The following is a 14,124-nucleotide window of genomic DNA, read 5'->3' as shown; positions in this document are numbered from 1 at the left end:
ACTGATTATCAAACTAGTAACCAAGTAGATACTTCTATATAAACAGATGACGAATGAAAATGTAGTAAAACACAGCTGTAATAATATAAAATATGTCTTCTTAGGAGAAGGTAGAACAAATACTGGACATTAATAAACACTTAAAATTTCATTACAGATGATTAAAACTACATTATTGTCTGTAATAAACCATTTCTGTAATCTTTATGTGCTGCTCATCAAAATCAATTTAGAAAATCAATGACTTAGTTAATCGAGTAACCCAACTGGTAGCTAAAGACTTAAAGTGACTGAAATGACTGGCCTCTCTCTCTACAGTCTCACCTGGTTTGACACAGATTCAGTAAGACAGGTGTAATCTCCCTCCCTCGGACTTCTCTCCTCCTCCTGTGGTTCAGTAAAAGGATTAACAGGGTTTCGAGTGAGAGCAGCACAGAAAGCAAGAGAGAAACAGCAAGAAAGGAAACGACAAGGAGGAGGAGGAGGACAGGGAGACAAGCCGCGAAAGGGGATGTGTGGAAGATCTGGCGGTCATTTTTGAAAACTGACTTACTTTTTAATTGTATGGATCTGTGGGGAGCAGAGAGAGATCGACAGTCAAGACTGGAGTTGTCGATTGGTTGCTCAGATAATCCATCGATCCAACCATCCATCGCTTCTACATCCATCCCTCCTTCTATCCCTCCTCCTCTCAAACTGTCTAGCTGCCAACAGCTGACTGATCTAACTGCTCCTAAACTGATTACACTGTAACTTCCCAATGATAACTCATTGAATTCATTTATTTTTACCTGACTCAGCCTGGATGTAACAGACCCGGCTGTAACCTAGCCTGGTTTTCATGAAGTTATTTGGCCTAGCTCTAATTTAGCCTAGATGGAACCTAACCTGGTGGTAATTTAGCATAGTTGTTAGTAAATTAGCCTAGAAAGTAAATTAGCCTGGTTCTAATCCAGCTAGTTATAATTTAGCCTAGCCTGTTAAATTTCTTTGGCTGAAACTTGTTTGAAATTAGCATGGTTGTAGATTAACCAGGACGTTACCTATTTTAGCAGTAATTTAGTTTGGTTAAAATTCAGCCTAGTTATTATTCAGCATGGCTCTAAATTAGCCTAAACGAAAATTAGCCCGGTTGTATCTCACCAGAAGCTGAGGTATCATTTAGCGTTACTGTAATTCTACATTTATATTTCGGCATAGCTCTGACTTGGCCTTGTTATAAATTAGCAAGGGTGACACATTGCCTGGTTGTCACTTGGCCTGGTTGTTGTTGCATAGTTGAAAATAATACTGGGCTCGTTTACTTTGTTTTTTTGTTTATCGAAGTATCATTAGCTTTAATTAGCCGAAAATATACATATCCTTGCAATGGATCCAGACCAAAAAGAAGCTGAGGTGTTTTCAGACACAAAAGACCCGAGCCCTATGAGACCAGAGGAGGAAGAGGAGGAGGAGGAAGAGGAGGATGACGAGGAGGAAGGTGCTAGGATCTTCGATGCCTGGATGCAGCAGTACAGAGGGGGGACTCTGCAGGAGAAAATTGGAGAAGAGGAGGAAGAGGCAGGGGAGGCAGAGGGGGGAAGAGCTGAAAGTAGAATCAGTTTGGACCCACCAGTCCGAATGAGGACCGACCGCCGGGCTTCGCTGCCGTGTCCGGTAAGAATAGCACTACTGCACAACACAAAGATTGTCTTGAATGAAGGACTTTGGCTGATGTGAGGCATCAAAATTAGTTCTCCTTCTTGGATATATTGGAGCTTTCAAACAAAAAAGTCCCAATTGCCCAGTCGTAATCCTGTTGACTTGAAAGGTTTTTACAGGTCAGAAAGTGGTAGTTGGCAAGAAAATCTTCCCAAAACCTCCATTATTACCTGTTCTGGAGATTTGTTTAATGAGCAAAAGAATATGGGAAGTTCTTGCGATACAAGTAAGAAGGTGTTTGAGCTCACCACCAGAGATAGGTTGAGGAACTCAGGCATCCAGAGGGAGCTTGGAGAAGATCTGTTTCTCCTTCAATTTGAAATAACCAGTTGAGGTGGTTTCGGCATCTGATTAAGATTCCTTCTGGATGCCTCCTTGGGGAGGTATTTAACGTAGTTCCAACTGGGAGGAGACCCCAAGGCAGATCCAGAACACACTGGAGGGATGACACATCCCATCTCTTCTTGGATCCCCAATAGGAACTGGAGGATGTGGCTAGGGAGGAAGACATCTGGGCTACCTTGCTTAGTCTGCTGCCGTCAAGACCGGGACCAGGATAAGTGGCAGAAAAATGGATGGAGGAATATGTTGAACAAAGGAACATAGGAGGAGTATTGCTACCTCACAGAACTCCTGTTTGAAGAGGTGTAAAGTAAAGTTTTACTTACTGGGGACTGCATCAACGAAATTTATTTGATACAACACCTCAGAAAGATGTCATAGGTGTTACAATGTCATATCAGACTGAATGAATATCTATCTGTTGAGATATGGTTGTATGATAAGGTTGAGTAAAAGCTGAAACATGCTTCTTTGGGCTCAACAGGTTTCTTTTATACTTGTACACTTTTCTCCAGACAGGAGCTGCGATTTACGGTTAGCCATGAAACCCTTCTTCTTGAAGATCCACAGAGACGTTTATGTTTACCTTTGCAAAACTATAATTCCAACCTTTATAAAAATAGTGTTATGCTGTGTTCATTTTACCACAATGAACAGTTTCTGGCTTGTACGTAGCCTCAAAATGTTGTTGTTGTTACTGTGTCTTGTTGACGCAAATTTTGAGAAACTCCAAAGTATTTGTCATCTGTCAGCAAACAGGTCTCATGGTCACAACAGGGCACCAGTTTCACTAGTCTGTTACTGTCCATCAGTTACCCTTCATTGGAATAAATTACTTCCAGTCTCTTTCAATACACAATCCATTGAATGTATTCATTGTCGTTGTCTGATTTTGTGAATCAAGTCACCGTCATTACCAGTGTTATTCACGTCAACATCCAAGTTCTAATTATGACTGGGAATTTTTTTGTGGAAGTTCCGATATATACAACTTAGCACTTAATAATACAGAAGTGCCTGAAAAAGCAAACAAATATGGATGTTACACACCAAGTAAAGAATGTCATTCAAAGTATTTAAACCCAAATGTAGTGGACATAGTGCTTTATTATCAACGCACAAACACTCACACGCTCGACTCTGCAGTCATAGTCTTGAGTAGTCCTAACGACGTGAACCTTTCCCATATACCATACCACACCACACCACATGAGGTGAACGCAGTCATGCTTGTGTGCTTCTCTGCACCAGCCAACTCTACAGTATACCTTCACTTAGACAGTGCTGAAGTTGCAGTGGCTTTACTGCAAACTTCCTTTTTTCAGGAAGAGCATCAGAGTAGCCAGACCAGTCAGATATGTTAACTTCAGTTTATTTAGTCAGCTGTGAACTGCCTGTGTCTTCAGGCAGTTCACAGCTGCTGATCAGAGACACCCTGAGCCTGAAGAACAACAAAGAGGTTCAACTTCTCCAGGAGCAGATTGACATTTAGCTGTTACATCGCTTCAGGCTTTCAGAGCCTCTCCAGATCCATTTTTAGCTGCGTTAGCAACAAGCATACAGCTCTAAAGAGGGCAGCTCAGTTGCTCAGTTGGCTCCAAGCACTTTGGTTCAGTTGTGTGTCAAATAGAAGCGCGGCCTCTTAAGGCCACTAATGAGGATTTCAGACTCCTAGTCTTGTCTATTTTTGCCAGTGCAATCAGTGAGCTATTCTGTTCTAAAAGCTATTTATGAAACCTTCTACTTCTGCAAACTTCTACTGTTTATTAAAAGCATAGACTTGTCTCTGCTTTTATCAAATAATCCCCTAACTGAATCTCTCTGTGAAACACTTCGGTCAGCGTTTGTTGTTTTTAAATGTGCTCTCTAAATAAATTGACTTGACTGAGAACTGAGAGAAAGGACACAGGCAAAAATTAAACCCAAGAGGAAGAAGTAAAGAACAGTTAAATCTAAAATGTGACAGCCCATACGATTGAATCAAAAGTTGTATTTATTTTTTTTACTGATACTGCTGACATTGGATCTGATGGAATTAAAAATCTACCGTATTTGGATCTACTGGAGGTAGTGACTATTTCAACCTTTTAGCTGGTTAAACATTAACTAGTCTCTCTCTGTGTCCAGGCTACACTCTCGGCCATGCAGCTTTCTCGTCTCCACTCATCCACCCAAGCTCCAGTGACGGCGAGGGTCCTGCTGCGCCGCTCCTCCTCCCGTCGCCTCCTGCCTTCGCCGCAGGAGGCCATCACTCCCGGCCCGGAGCGAAGGCCCTCCCTCATACCTACAATCCCAGAGGCCAAGGTGCCCGAGAGGAGAGGCCAGTTCAGAAGACGCAACGTCATGTCGCTGGTGGGTAAAAAGAGTGATGTCAAAACTAAACCGTGTTGAGAAAGTTTTTGTGACTTTAAACTGTGTATGTGTTGCAGAGCGATGCAGACAGTGTGTGTCTGATCTGTCATAACGACTTAAATCAAGGAACCGGTGGCACCAGAGAGCTGCAGTGCACACACACCTTCCACAAAGAGGTGACAAACACTGTACACACACACTGTCACACACACTCTCAACACTATATTATATGTTACTGTCCTGAATCAGTGTGTCTCCTCTGTCCTAAAATACTTTGTAGTGTTTTTTTTGTTTTTTGTTTTTTTTTGACTATGTGGTCAGTGGCTGCAATGGCAGGTGAAACTGCATCTCAGCATTGTCACAAATTGATAAAGATGCCATGCCTACAATGCCATAATTTATTGGAAGCATATCTTTGATCTATTTTCATTCAGGTTTGTACAAATTCAAAATGTGCATAAAAACAGACACTCCCGCTTTGTCCCTCTCTGCAGTGTATAGAAGAGTGGTTGTGGAGAAAACAGTGCTGTCCTACGTGTCATGTTCAGGTCTCCATGCCACAGCCCGTCTACTGGAGCTCCACCCGAGTCAAAGTCCCCTAAGACCACCAGGAAGGGAGAATAACATCACTAAACTCCCATAAAACATCCTGCAGTGGACTGTGGCATTATCAAAGTCCTCTAAGACTTAAACCACTGCACCATGACCTCAGTGTAGTCAAAAACTTCTAGCAGTGGATTCTGACATCCATGCAGTCTCCTAAAATGTCATCTAATGGATTGTGATACAACCAAAGACCCAAAGTTTCTTAAACCCAAAAGCACTGGACTGTGACATTATTAAACTCCCATAAAACCTCCATTGGTGGACTGTGACCTCATTGTACTCTAAAACGTTCAGCAGTGGACTATGACACCATTAAATCCCCTAAGATGCCAGCAGCAAGAGGATATCAAGGTCCCTGAAAACCTCATGTAGTGGACTACGATATCATCATAGTTACCTAAAACACCATTCGGAGAAGACAGTGTCATCATCAAAATACACTGAAACATTCAGATACATCATAAGAAGTGGAACCACTGGGAGTGGATACAAATGAAAGTATATTATTCGGTAGAATAACAAGGGACTTGTTCAGCATATTGAAGCAACACAAGCAATAAGCAGCCAATTTTCTCTGAATGCATCTGAGCCAATGGATCTTAACTCTGGATAGTATGGGACATATAACCCATACATGCACTGGATAGCAGTAGAGAACTACATAAACGGCCAATTGTTAAGCTAACGTACAACCGCAGTAACCTCCGCTGTGAGTATGTGTGTGTGACATGACGAGTGTATTGGTTAGTATTGTTTTACTAAACTGAAACTGGTTATGAATTTAGCAGCGTTGTAATGAATTTTGAATAAAGTTTGATTGTAAGAGGAAAAAATATTCTGATTCTTGACTAAAAATCAATAACCGCGGTAGAAAACTGCATTCAAAATGTCAGGAAGTTGTAAACAAGTATGAAAGTAAAATTAGCATAAGCAGCTTCAATGTACGTAGCTGAGGCAAAGTAGAAAGTAGAAAAAAAAACTTGACAGCAATCGTCAGTAAAATGTCAAGTACCGTAACAAAACATGTTTTTTATGCTATTGCAAGAGTGATAGGAAGCTTGGGATACATTAAAAATACCAATAAGAGATAAAATTATAAATGTAGTCAAGGAAAAAATTGTGTTTTTTTAATCGTCTCAGTTACACATAGACCTGGTTTGGTCAGTGTTTTGCTGGCTGTTTAGTTCTAAGAGAAAGAGACTGTGGGTCCAGTTTCATAAAACTTGACAATATAATATGGTTTTATATTTGCAAATGTCAGTGCTGGAAGAGGTATTCAGATCCTTTACTTTAGTAAAAGTTGCAATACCAGAGTGTAAAAGTACTCCAGTAAAAGTCCTGCTTTCAAGATTCTACTTGAGTAAAAAACACAAAAGTATTATCAGCAAAATGCACTTAAATTATCCTAAGTAAAACTACTGGCTTTGCAGAATGCCCCCCTTCAGAGTTTAAAATTATGGAGCCTGAAAGATGATTTTTTTTAAATTATGTGCACAAGATAATATTGTGTTAGCTTATAAAACAAGATCAAAAATAGTAGTTTTTCAGGACTTTGTTCATTTTGTTGCAGGACACTTTATCATTATTGGGGACCTCATGCAAATCCAACCTGAGCAGATCTAAACAGCCTCATAACTGAAAACACCTGTGTGTGTGTGTGTGTGTGCAGTGCATTTGATCTGAGTTAACTTTATTGGCACTACCACAAATGTTATTAGAAATTTGCCTTGTTGAGTTCATAGAGCAACAGGACAGACATGACAACATTCAACATATTAATAATAAAACCATATACAGAAGATAAATAACCTAAATGCATGAAGGATTATTGAATGTGCCTACTGGCCAGTGGCCCCTGGACCAGAGTCTCTGTTTAAATTGACTGTTAATATTTCTTGTTGTAAAGTCAATGAAAAGAGATGCAAATGACTCAAAACAACCACGTAGCCACAAGCCTTGCTTCTGTGTTGGATGGGTGGGGGGCCTTTTTAAAAGCCTGTGCCCAGGGCCCATATTCTCATAATCCGTCCATGCCTAAACATACTAATTAAGAAAACCAGCTAGAAACAAAATCTGCCTTAAAGTGCCTGAGGTTTAACATTCAGGAGTCGAACAGCCTCTATAATAATGCATCATATTTTATGAGCTGATCGAAGGTTTTGTGTGTAAAATCAAAGTACCTAGAAGAGGAGTAAAAAGTACAATATGTAGTAGAGCAGAGGTATAATGTACCATAAACTGGCAGTACTCTAGTACCATCCAAGTACCTAAGGATCGCTTGCGTTGCTGTGGGGGAAACAGCGCCCCCTTCGGTCCCATCGTGGCCAGAGGCGGTATTGCAGGCGGAAGTGCCGCACCTGTTGAAGCGTTGACGCCTCATCTTCAGTTTAACTTCACTCACCTGAAACTGCAGACACCTGGAAGGCTTTTGGAAGTTCACCGAGCGTCTGGCCCGTCGTCCGGCAGGGAAAACAGGAGTTTATGGATAAATTAAAGAAGGTGCTGAGCGGTCAGGACGATGGAAACGCGGACGGGAACGGCATACTGGAGGTGAACGGCAGCTAGCATCAGTGTTGTTTTTAGCCCGTTAGCTCCTGAATATTTGATTTTAATTAAGAAAACCAGTTAAAAACAAAAACAGGTCGTCACTTACTGTACCTGTTCATTTAAGTTAAGTTATCAGAGGCTGAGCCTGCTTTAATTTGTGCTTTTCCTCGCAGACGTGCTATTAAACTCGCATATCCATCACTAGAGTTGAAAGTAATTAGTCGATAAATTCACAAAGTATTTAGCAGCAATTCTGTTAATCGATTTATCGTTTTATCAAGTAAAGGCGCCAATAAATCCGCGGTTACAGCTTCTAAAATGTGAATATTTGCTGGTTTATATCAACATAACCGGAATGTATTTGGGTTTTTACTGTTGGTCACACAAAACAACACATTTCAAGACATCACCTTGGAGATTTTTGACTATTTTTGGACATAGAATAGACTAAGTGATTAAAAAATTCATCTCTAAAGTAACTGACACATTCACCACCATTGAAATCGATCGGTATTTGCAGCCATATGTTTTACACTCACATTAATCCTCACTCAATTAATGACCAATCCTCCTAAAATGAGTTGATAGAGGAACAGAACAGCTTAGTTTTTGACTGCTTGCTTTCCAATATCATGAAAAATTAAAGTTTGCAGAAACTTCATCTCAGAAACACATTTTTATTATTTATTCATTTTAAGAGTTTATAAACGATCTGTGTTTGCCTGTTAAAGCAAAAAGGTAATCGAGAAGCTTTAATTGTCAACTTAGAAAAACAAAGAATAGAATAAACTAATTCTTCTAAAAAACTAACTGATATAGTCACCAGCATTGAAAAGAATCCTTATCTAGAGCCGTATGGCTTATACTTACATTAATACCCTCCTTTATTAATGACAAATCTTCTTACAATGAGTAAATAGAGGAAGAGAATGTATTAATTTCACCTTATTACGCCTTAGTTTTTCACTGCTTACTTTCTAATATCATGAAAAATTAAAGTTAACACAAACTTGATCTTAAAGGTGATTTGCCAAAGTCATTGGAGATTTGTGATATAATAAATAACATTGATGCATAAGGAATAATTTTAGATTACTATTTATTGTTTCATGGGCTATTTGGGATTTTTGTGGTAATGCATATATAATAATAAAAAAAACAAAAAAATGCAGCATTCAGATACTGATTTGGATGCTGATTACCATGGCAACAGTCGAAGCTTCTTAGCACTCTGATCCGCCCTAATGAAAATAGGCAATTAGTTGATTAATTGATTTGTAAATTGAAGAAAATGAATCACCAAATATATCAAATAACTATATCAATTGGTCATTTAAGTCATTTTTAAAGCAAAAATGCTGTGTTATAGTTCCATGTTCTCAAATGTGAGAATTTGCTGCTTTTCTTTGTCTAACATGATAGTAACATTTAAAAACATCACGTTTTCATGGCATTTTTCACTTTTCTGATTAATCCAGAAAATAATCAAAAGATTAATCGAAAATGAAAATAACGTTGCACAGAGGGATGAGAAAAGTAATTGGAAAATCTTAGCTATTGCTTCAACATCGCTGTCAATTCTTTTCATTGTAATGAATTCCTTAGAAATGGTACATGTATAGTAAGTACACCAGGAGCTCGTGAAAAAGTACAGTAAATACAGATGTCGTTAGTTTTACTTTATTTTCAACTGCTCTGTCTAGAAGACGGAGTTAGTTACGCAGAAAAAAAAGGTTGATGTGATGACAGTCAACGGTTCACTAATGTGTCAAATCTACAGTATCTGGTGTTGATTGTTTGTGAGAGACTCTGAACTTGCTTCTGTCTGAAAATCATCCCTTTGTTGTTTTCTGTCGACAGAAACTTGGTTTTCTTTTTTCATGTCCTCGGTGCTGATGTGACTCTTCTCATTGTGATGAAACTCTGTCCATATTTCCTTTAGACTGAAGCAGTCTCTCTCTGTATTTAGACCTGAACACACCTGCTGGATCTGGATGTTTCAACCCTTTAACTACAGTTATTTATCCATGTACACTACATTCCAGCTGTCTGTTTTCCTTAGCGTGCTGTCAGGTTTCTTGATGTGGTTGTTAATTGATTGATTGACTCTACTTTCCAGACAGCCATTTGTTTCAGTTTATTTATAGAAAACTCAGCCTGTGGAGACACAGGGGTTGCTACAGAGAGATATCACATTTGGACAACTGCATTTATGTATTTGTTCATTTCAGAGTTGTGTTTTTGTACGTGATTTATGAACAGCCTTTGGAATTTATGACTTATGATGATGATGATGATGATGAGGATAATGATATCTGTGCAGAGAGCCAATCAGGCATCGACGTTGGCCTGGGGGACGAGGATGAAGGGCTTTATTGTCTGCTTCTTCCTGGGTGTGTTCAGCTCCATCCTGGTGAGTGGGTGTGACTGTAACTTAATGATGCTCCTACACAACACTGTCTGTTTCTATGGTAACACCCTGTCTCTCGTCCCTGCATGTATCCATGCAAACAGCCCATCTGTCTTTCCTGTCTGTTGCTGCAGCAACTACCTGTCTTGTCTTCCTTTCTGTGTCCATGGTCACATCCTACACGTCTTTTCTGCTTGTTTCTATGGTAACAACCTGTCTGTCTTTCCTGTTCTCTTCTACAGTTACAGCTCATTTGTCAGACTTCCTGTCTGTTTCTACGGTAACAACCTGTCATCCTGTTGGTATCCCGGTAACAGCCCATCAGTTTTTCTTCATGCCTGTCTCCATGGCAACAGCCTGTCTCGTCTCTGTCCTTTCTTTCCGTCTCTATGGTAACAGCCCTTCTTGTGTTGCTGTCCTTATCCAAGGTAACAGCTTATCTGTCTTTACTCTCTTTTTCTATGGCGACGAACTGTCTTGTCTTCTTGTCTGTATCCATGGTAACAGTCTTGTGATTCTTTGTCTCTGTTTCTTTGGTAACCTCCTGTCTTGTCTCGCTGTATCCATTGGTGTGGTCTGGCTTGCCCTTCTGTTTCCATGGTAACAGTCTGTCTGTCTGTCTCTCTCTATTCAGGGTACCTGTATGCTGTGGATCCCAGGTATTGGTCTCGCCGTGTTCGCTGTCCTCTACAGTGTGGGAAACATCTGTGCTCTGGCCAGGTATCAACCAGAACCAACCTGGTCTGACCAACCAGTCTAACAAATTCCAACCACACAGAAACAGGCTCAGATAATCCAGATTAGTCTGAAACCAGGCCAAATGATACAATCAAAAGTATTTCTATGGCACAACTTGTACAAGGTTAATTCGGTAAAGCACTTTACAGGTGACTGACAAGCTGATGAAAAGACAGTTCAAATGTAAACAATAAAACAATTAAAAAGATTCAAAAAATTAAAATAAATGAATAAAATAAAATAAAACCGGATAAAATAGAATAAAGACCATGACAAATAAAATCAATGAGAGCAACATTTTAAAACATGAATAAAGTAAAATAAATACTGACCATAAAACTGATTAAAACTGACAGACTGCTCCAAAGGCTCGGAGAATAAAATACTAAAATTTGCCTCACCAGAAGTTTTTGTACTGGCATTAACTGAGAAACTACACTACCCATCATCCCTGGGGGGGCCTGTTTTCAGCTCAGTGTCTTTTGCTTGATTTTAAAGGAAGGAGCCGCTGCTCTCTAGTGGTGGAAGTCAGTATCACCTTTAACTTTTAAGACTTCATTTCAGCCAGGGAAATCAAAAGTTTTATTTTTTTTATGTTTTATATTTTTTCTGATGTGTTTCCAGCACCATGTTCCTGATTGGTCCTTGGCGGCAGCTGAGGACCATGTGCGCCAAAGAGAGAGCGTTCGCCACCATCATCATGCTGGTGAGTAGAAACACTGGTGTGTGTGTGTGTGTGTGTGTAATGGAGTGAAGAAGTGTGAGCAGTTATTTCACGGCTCCAGGGTTGTTTGAGTAAAAGTCTGGCTCACGTTCTTTGTGGTTTCACAGTGACTTTTTTTTTTGCATAGAAAAAAGAGAAAACTGGAATAAAGTAATTGAAACCAACACGTTGCCCAAATACAATAAAGAAGAAAATGAAATGTAAATAAACAAGAAACAGATAAGCAAACAAGTGCACTCTGGTACATGTTTATATAGTTACTTAAAAGTATGTTTTAATATTTAAACAATCTTGGCAACTGGTTAACTCTGATTCTTCAAGTGCTTAACCATTTTTAAATTTAACATTGCCGGAGTCACACAATTTGTTTCTATCATCATCAAAATGGGGACTAATTTACTGCTGCTGTATTCCCCTGTTGAACATCAAGTGCACACTGCTGGGACTCGGACGCGTAAATATCTCTTTGTTGAAATTGGCAGAAAACGACTAACGCAGCTAAAGTTTTATTTTGTTTAATTATATTTTCCAGCCTGTAGGTATCACACTGATGGTTACTATGCACATCATCATCTGTAGATCCATGTTCCTGAGTCTGAGTCTGTTAACCTGAAATTAAATGTATTATTCTGGATTTCTATATTTTTAACCGTTGTGACTGATGTTAACCGCAGGAAGTTAACCCCTCGATGTTGACAGAGCGCCGGCGCTCTGAGATCTTTATATAATAAGTCATAAATAATATTGTTCATATTCCTATATTAATAAATGTATATGCTTATATTTGAATGTATTCATGTAATACCTTGTTTGAAAACTCGCAATCTCATCTCTAAGACTGTACCTGATGACAAGATTTTATGTTGCAGCAGAAAGCAGTTAGTAGCTATCTTGTCTCATCACAGTAGAACTCATTCTGAAGAACTAATAGTCCCCTGAGTAAACCAGCTCGTGTACGTCCAAAGCACTGTGACAATGACAGGAAGGCAGGTATTTGAATTCCATAGTTTGTTTTCGTGTGGTAACTACACGTCCAAAACAAAGCCGGTGCAGACGAATTCAAGGGACTGACTGAATGATTGGACCGGTAAAGTTTGCTATTGCTTACATCAGTACACGCACCGATACACATGCAAGTTTTAATGGCCCCTAGATTCATCCAGTAATGTGTCTGCAGCCTAAAACCATTTAGGTACTGAAGCCAATTAAACTGTCTTCCAACCATGTGTACAGCCTGTGTAGTGAACAGGTATTATAGGCAGAGCCAGTCACCCACATGAGACAGAAGCCATTTTGGCTGATACTAGAGACATGATTCAGTGATGCTGATATGTCAAACTTCTGGGGAGCTTTTGGAGACATTTTGGGGCCGTTTTGTTGAGCATCGAGCATAAAACTACAGGCAGATCCTTAACGGGTTCATGGCTTTTTAAACAAACCCAGAAATTCAACATAGACACATCAGATGATTTTAGAATTTGAGCTCAGTGTTGGACTGTGTGGACCTGATTCAGCAGTTTAAAGCAGCATTTGTGTGTCTGTATCTCTGCAGGTCTGTCTGGCGTTGACGCTGTGTGCTGCTTTCTGGGTGAGAAACCCGACTCATTCGTAGACTCGGTCTATAATTGTGAAGTTGTGGAAAGATTGAGATGAATATTTAGGTGATATTTGATACAACTTTGACTATAATCATCCTGTTGCAACATATATCATGAACTTGAATTTATTGCTGAGTAAATTTGTAAAATCTTCCCCAAATGGCAGAGGGCTTTGAGTGAATTATACAGTAATGTCTCTGTTGCAGTGTATTTAATTTAATTAAATTTAATAGTTCGATCACATTCAGTGGCATTTTGGGTCTATGTACTGTATTTTTAGGTGTTAAAAAAAAAACATTGTACAATGTTTTGGATGCAGTTTGTTATAATGTCAGTTTTTGCGTTTGCTGTCTTTGAATCACCTTCTCACTCTCTCTGCAGTGGAAGAATAACGGTCTCGCTCTGCTCTTCTGTGTCCTTCAGTTTCTGGCTTTCACCTGGTATAATACACACAAATGTATACACACACGCACACACGTGTACTGTAAAGCTGCCTGTCTGTTTTACCTGTCTGACTGCTGCTGTGCTCCATCACAGGTACGGCCTTTCCTACATCCCCTTCGCCAGGTAACACACACAAATTAACACTATTGCACTCACAAATATAGAACATCAGTCGTACTAAAAAATACTGAAAAGCTTCACGAGCTAAGAACGATGGGAACTACTGCACAACAGTACCGGACATCATCATTTTTCCTTTCAATAAAAGAAGTAATACTGCACTGAAAATGTAAAAGTACAGAAGTATTATCGGCAAAATGTACTTGAATTGAAAGTAAAAGTACTCCTTGTGCAGAAAACAGAAGCCCCTGTACTATATTATTAGATTATTATCACTGATTGATGCGGAAGTAGAACTTTACCATTGTATTTAGTCAAGGTGGAGCTGAATGTGAGTATTTAACTATTGATCCTGTGGGGCAGTTTAATCCATAAAAATGTGTTTGTAAAATCTTAATCTGTAAAGTAACCAGACCAATGTAGAGCACTAATAAGTAGAATATCTCCCTCTCTAGTGGAGTAGAAGTATGAAGTGTCATAAAATGGAAAAACTAGTACAAGTATCTCAAAGTTTATCCAAAGTGCAATACTTGAGTGAATGT

At 39.4% G+C, this 14,124-nt stretch overlaps 1 protein-coding gene and 1 long non-coding RNA gene across 2 annotated transcripts in view; both read left to right on the top strand.

Moving 5' to 3' along the window:
• Positions 1-4,186: 4,186 nt before the first annotated feature.
• On the top strand, positions 4,187-5,785 carry LOC120798261. The gene is made up of 3 exons (XR_005708664.1): positions 4,187-4,395; positions 4,473-4,571; positions 4,890-5,785. It is a non-coding gene; the product is annotated as an uncharacterized LOC120798261 (long non-coding RNA).
• A 1,541-nt stretch (positions 5,786-7,326) lies between these two features.
• sft2d2b (SFT2 domain containing 2b) overlaps positions 7,327-14,124 on the top strand; it is a 12,265-nt gene continuing 5,467 nt past the window's right edge. Inside the window, exons 1-7 of the mRNA XM_040142221.1 lie at positions 7,327-7,551; positions 9,872-9,961; positions 10,593-10,678; positions 11,321-11,402; positions 12,973-13,008; positions 13,400-13,458; positions 13,556-13,585. Of these exons, the coding sequence (XP_039998155.1) occupies positions 7,483-7,551; positions 9,872-9,961; positions 10,593-10,678; positions 11,321-11,402; positions 12,973-13,008; positions 13,400-13,458; positions 13,556-13,585 (452 nt within the window). The 5' untranslated portion in view covers positions 7,327-7,482. The remainder of the gene's footprint in view (positions 7,552-9,871; positions 9,962-10,592; positions 10,679-11,320; positions 11,403-12,972; positions 13,009-13,399; positions 13,459-13,555; positions 13,586-14,124) is intronic.

The sequence above is a fragment of the Xiphias gladius genome, chromosome 13 (assembly GCF_016859285.1).
Source record: "Xiphias gladius isolate SHS-SW01 ecotype Sanya breed wild chromosome 13, ASM1685928v1, whole genome shotgun sequence".
Taxonomy (NCBI): Eukaryota; Metazoa; Chordata; class Actinopteri; order Istiophoriformes; family Xiphiidae; genus Xiphias; species Xiphias gladius.
Note: the sequence above shows the minus strand (reverse complement) of the source record. Positions and strands in the feature narration are given on the sequence as shown.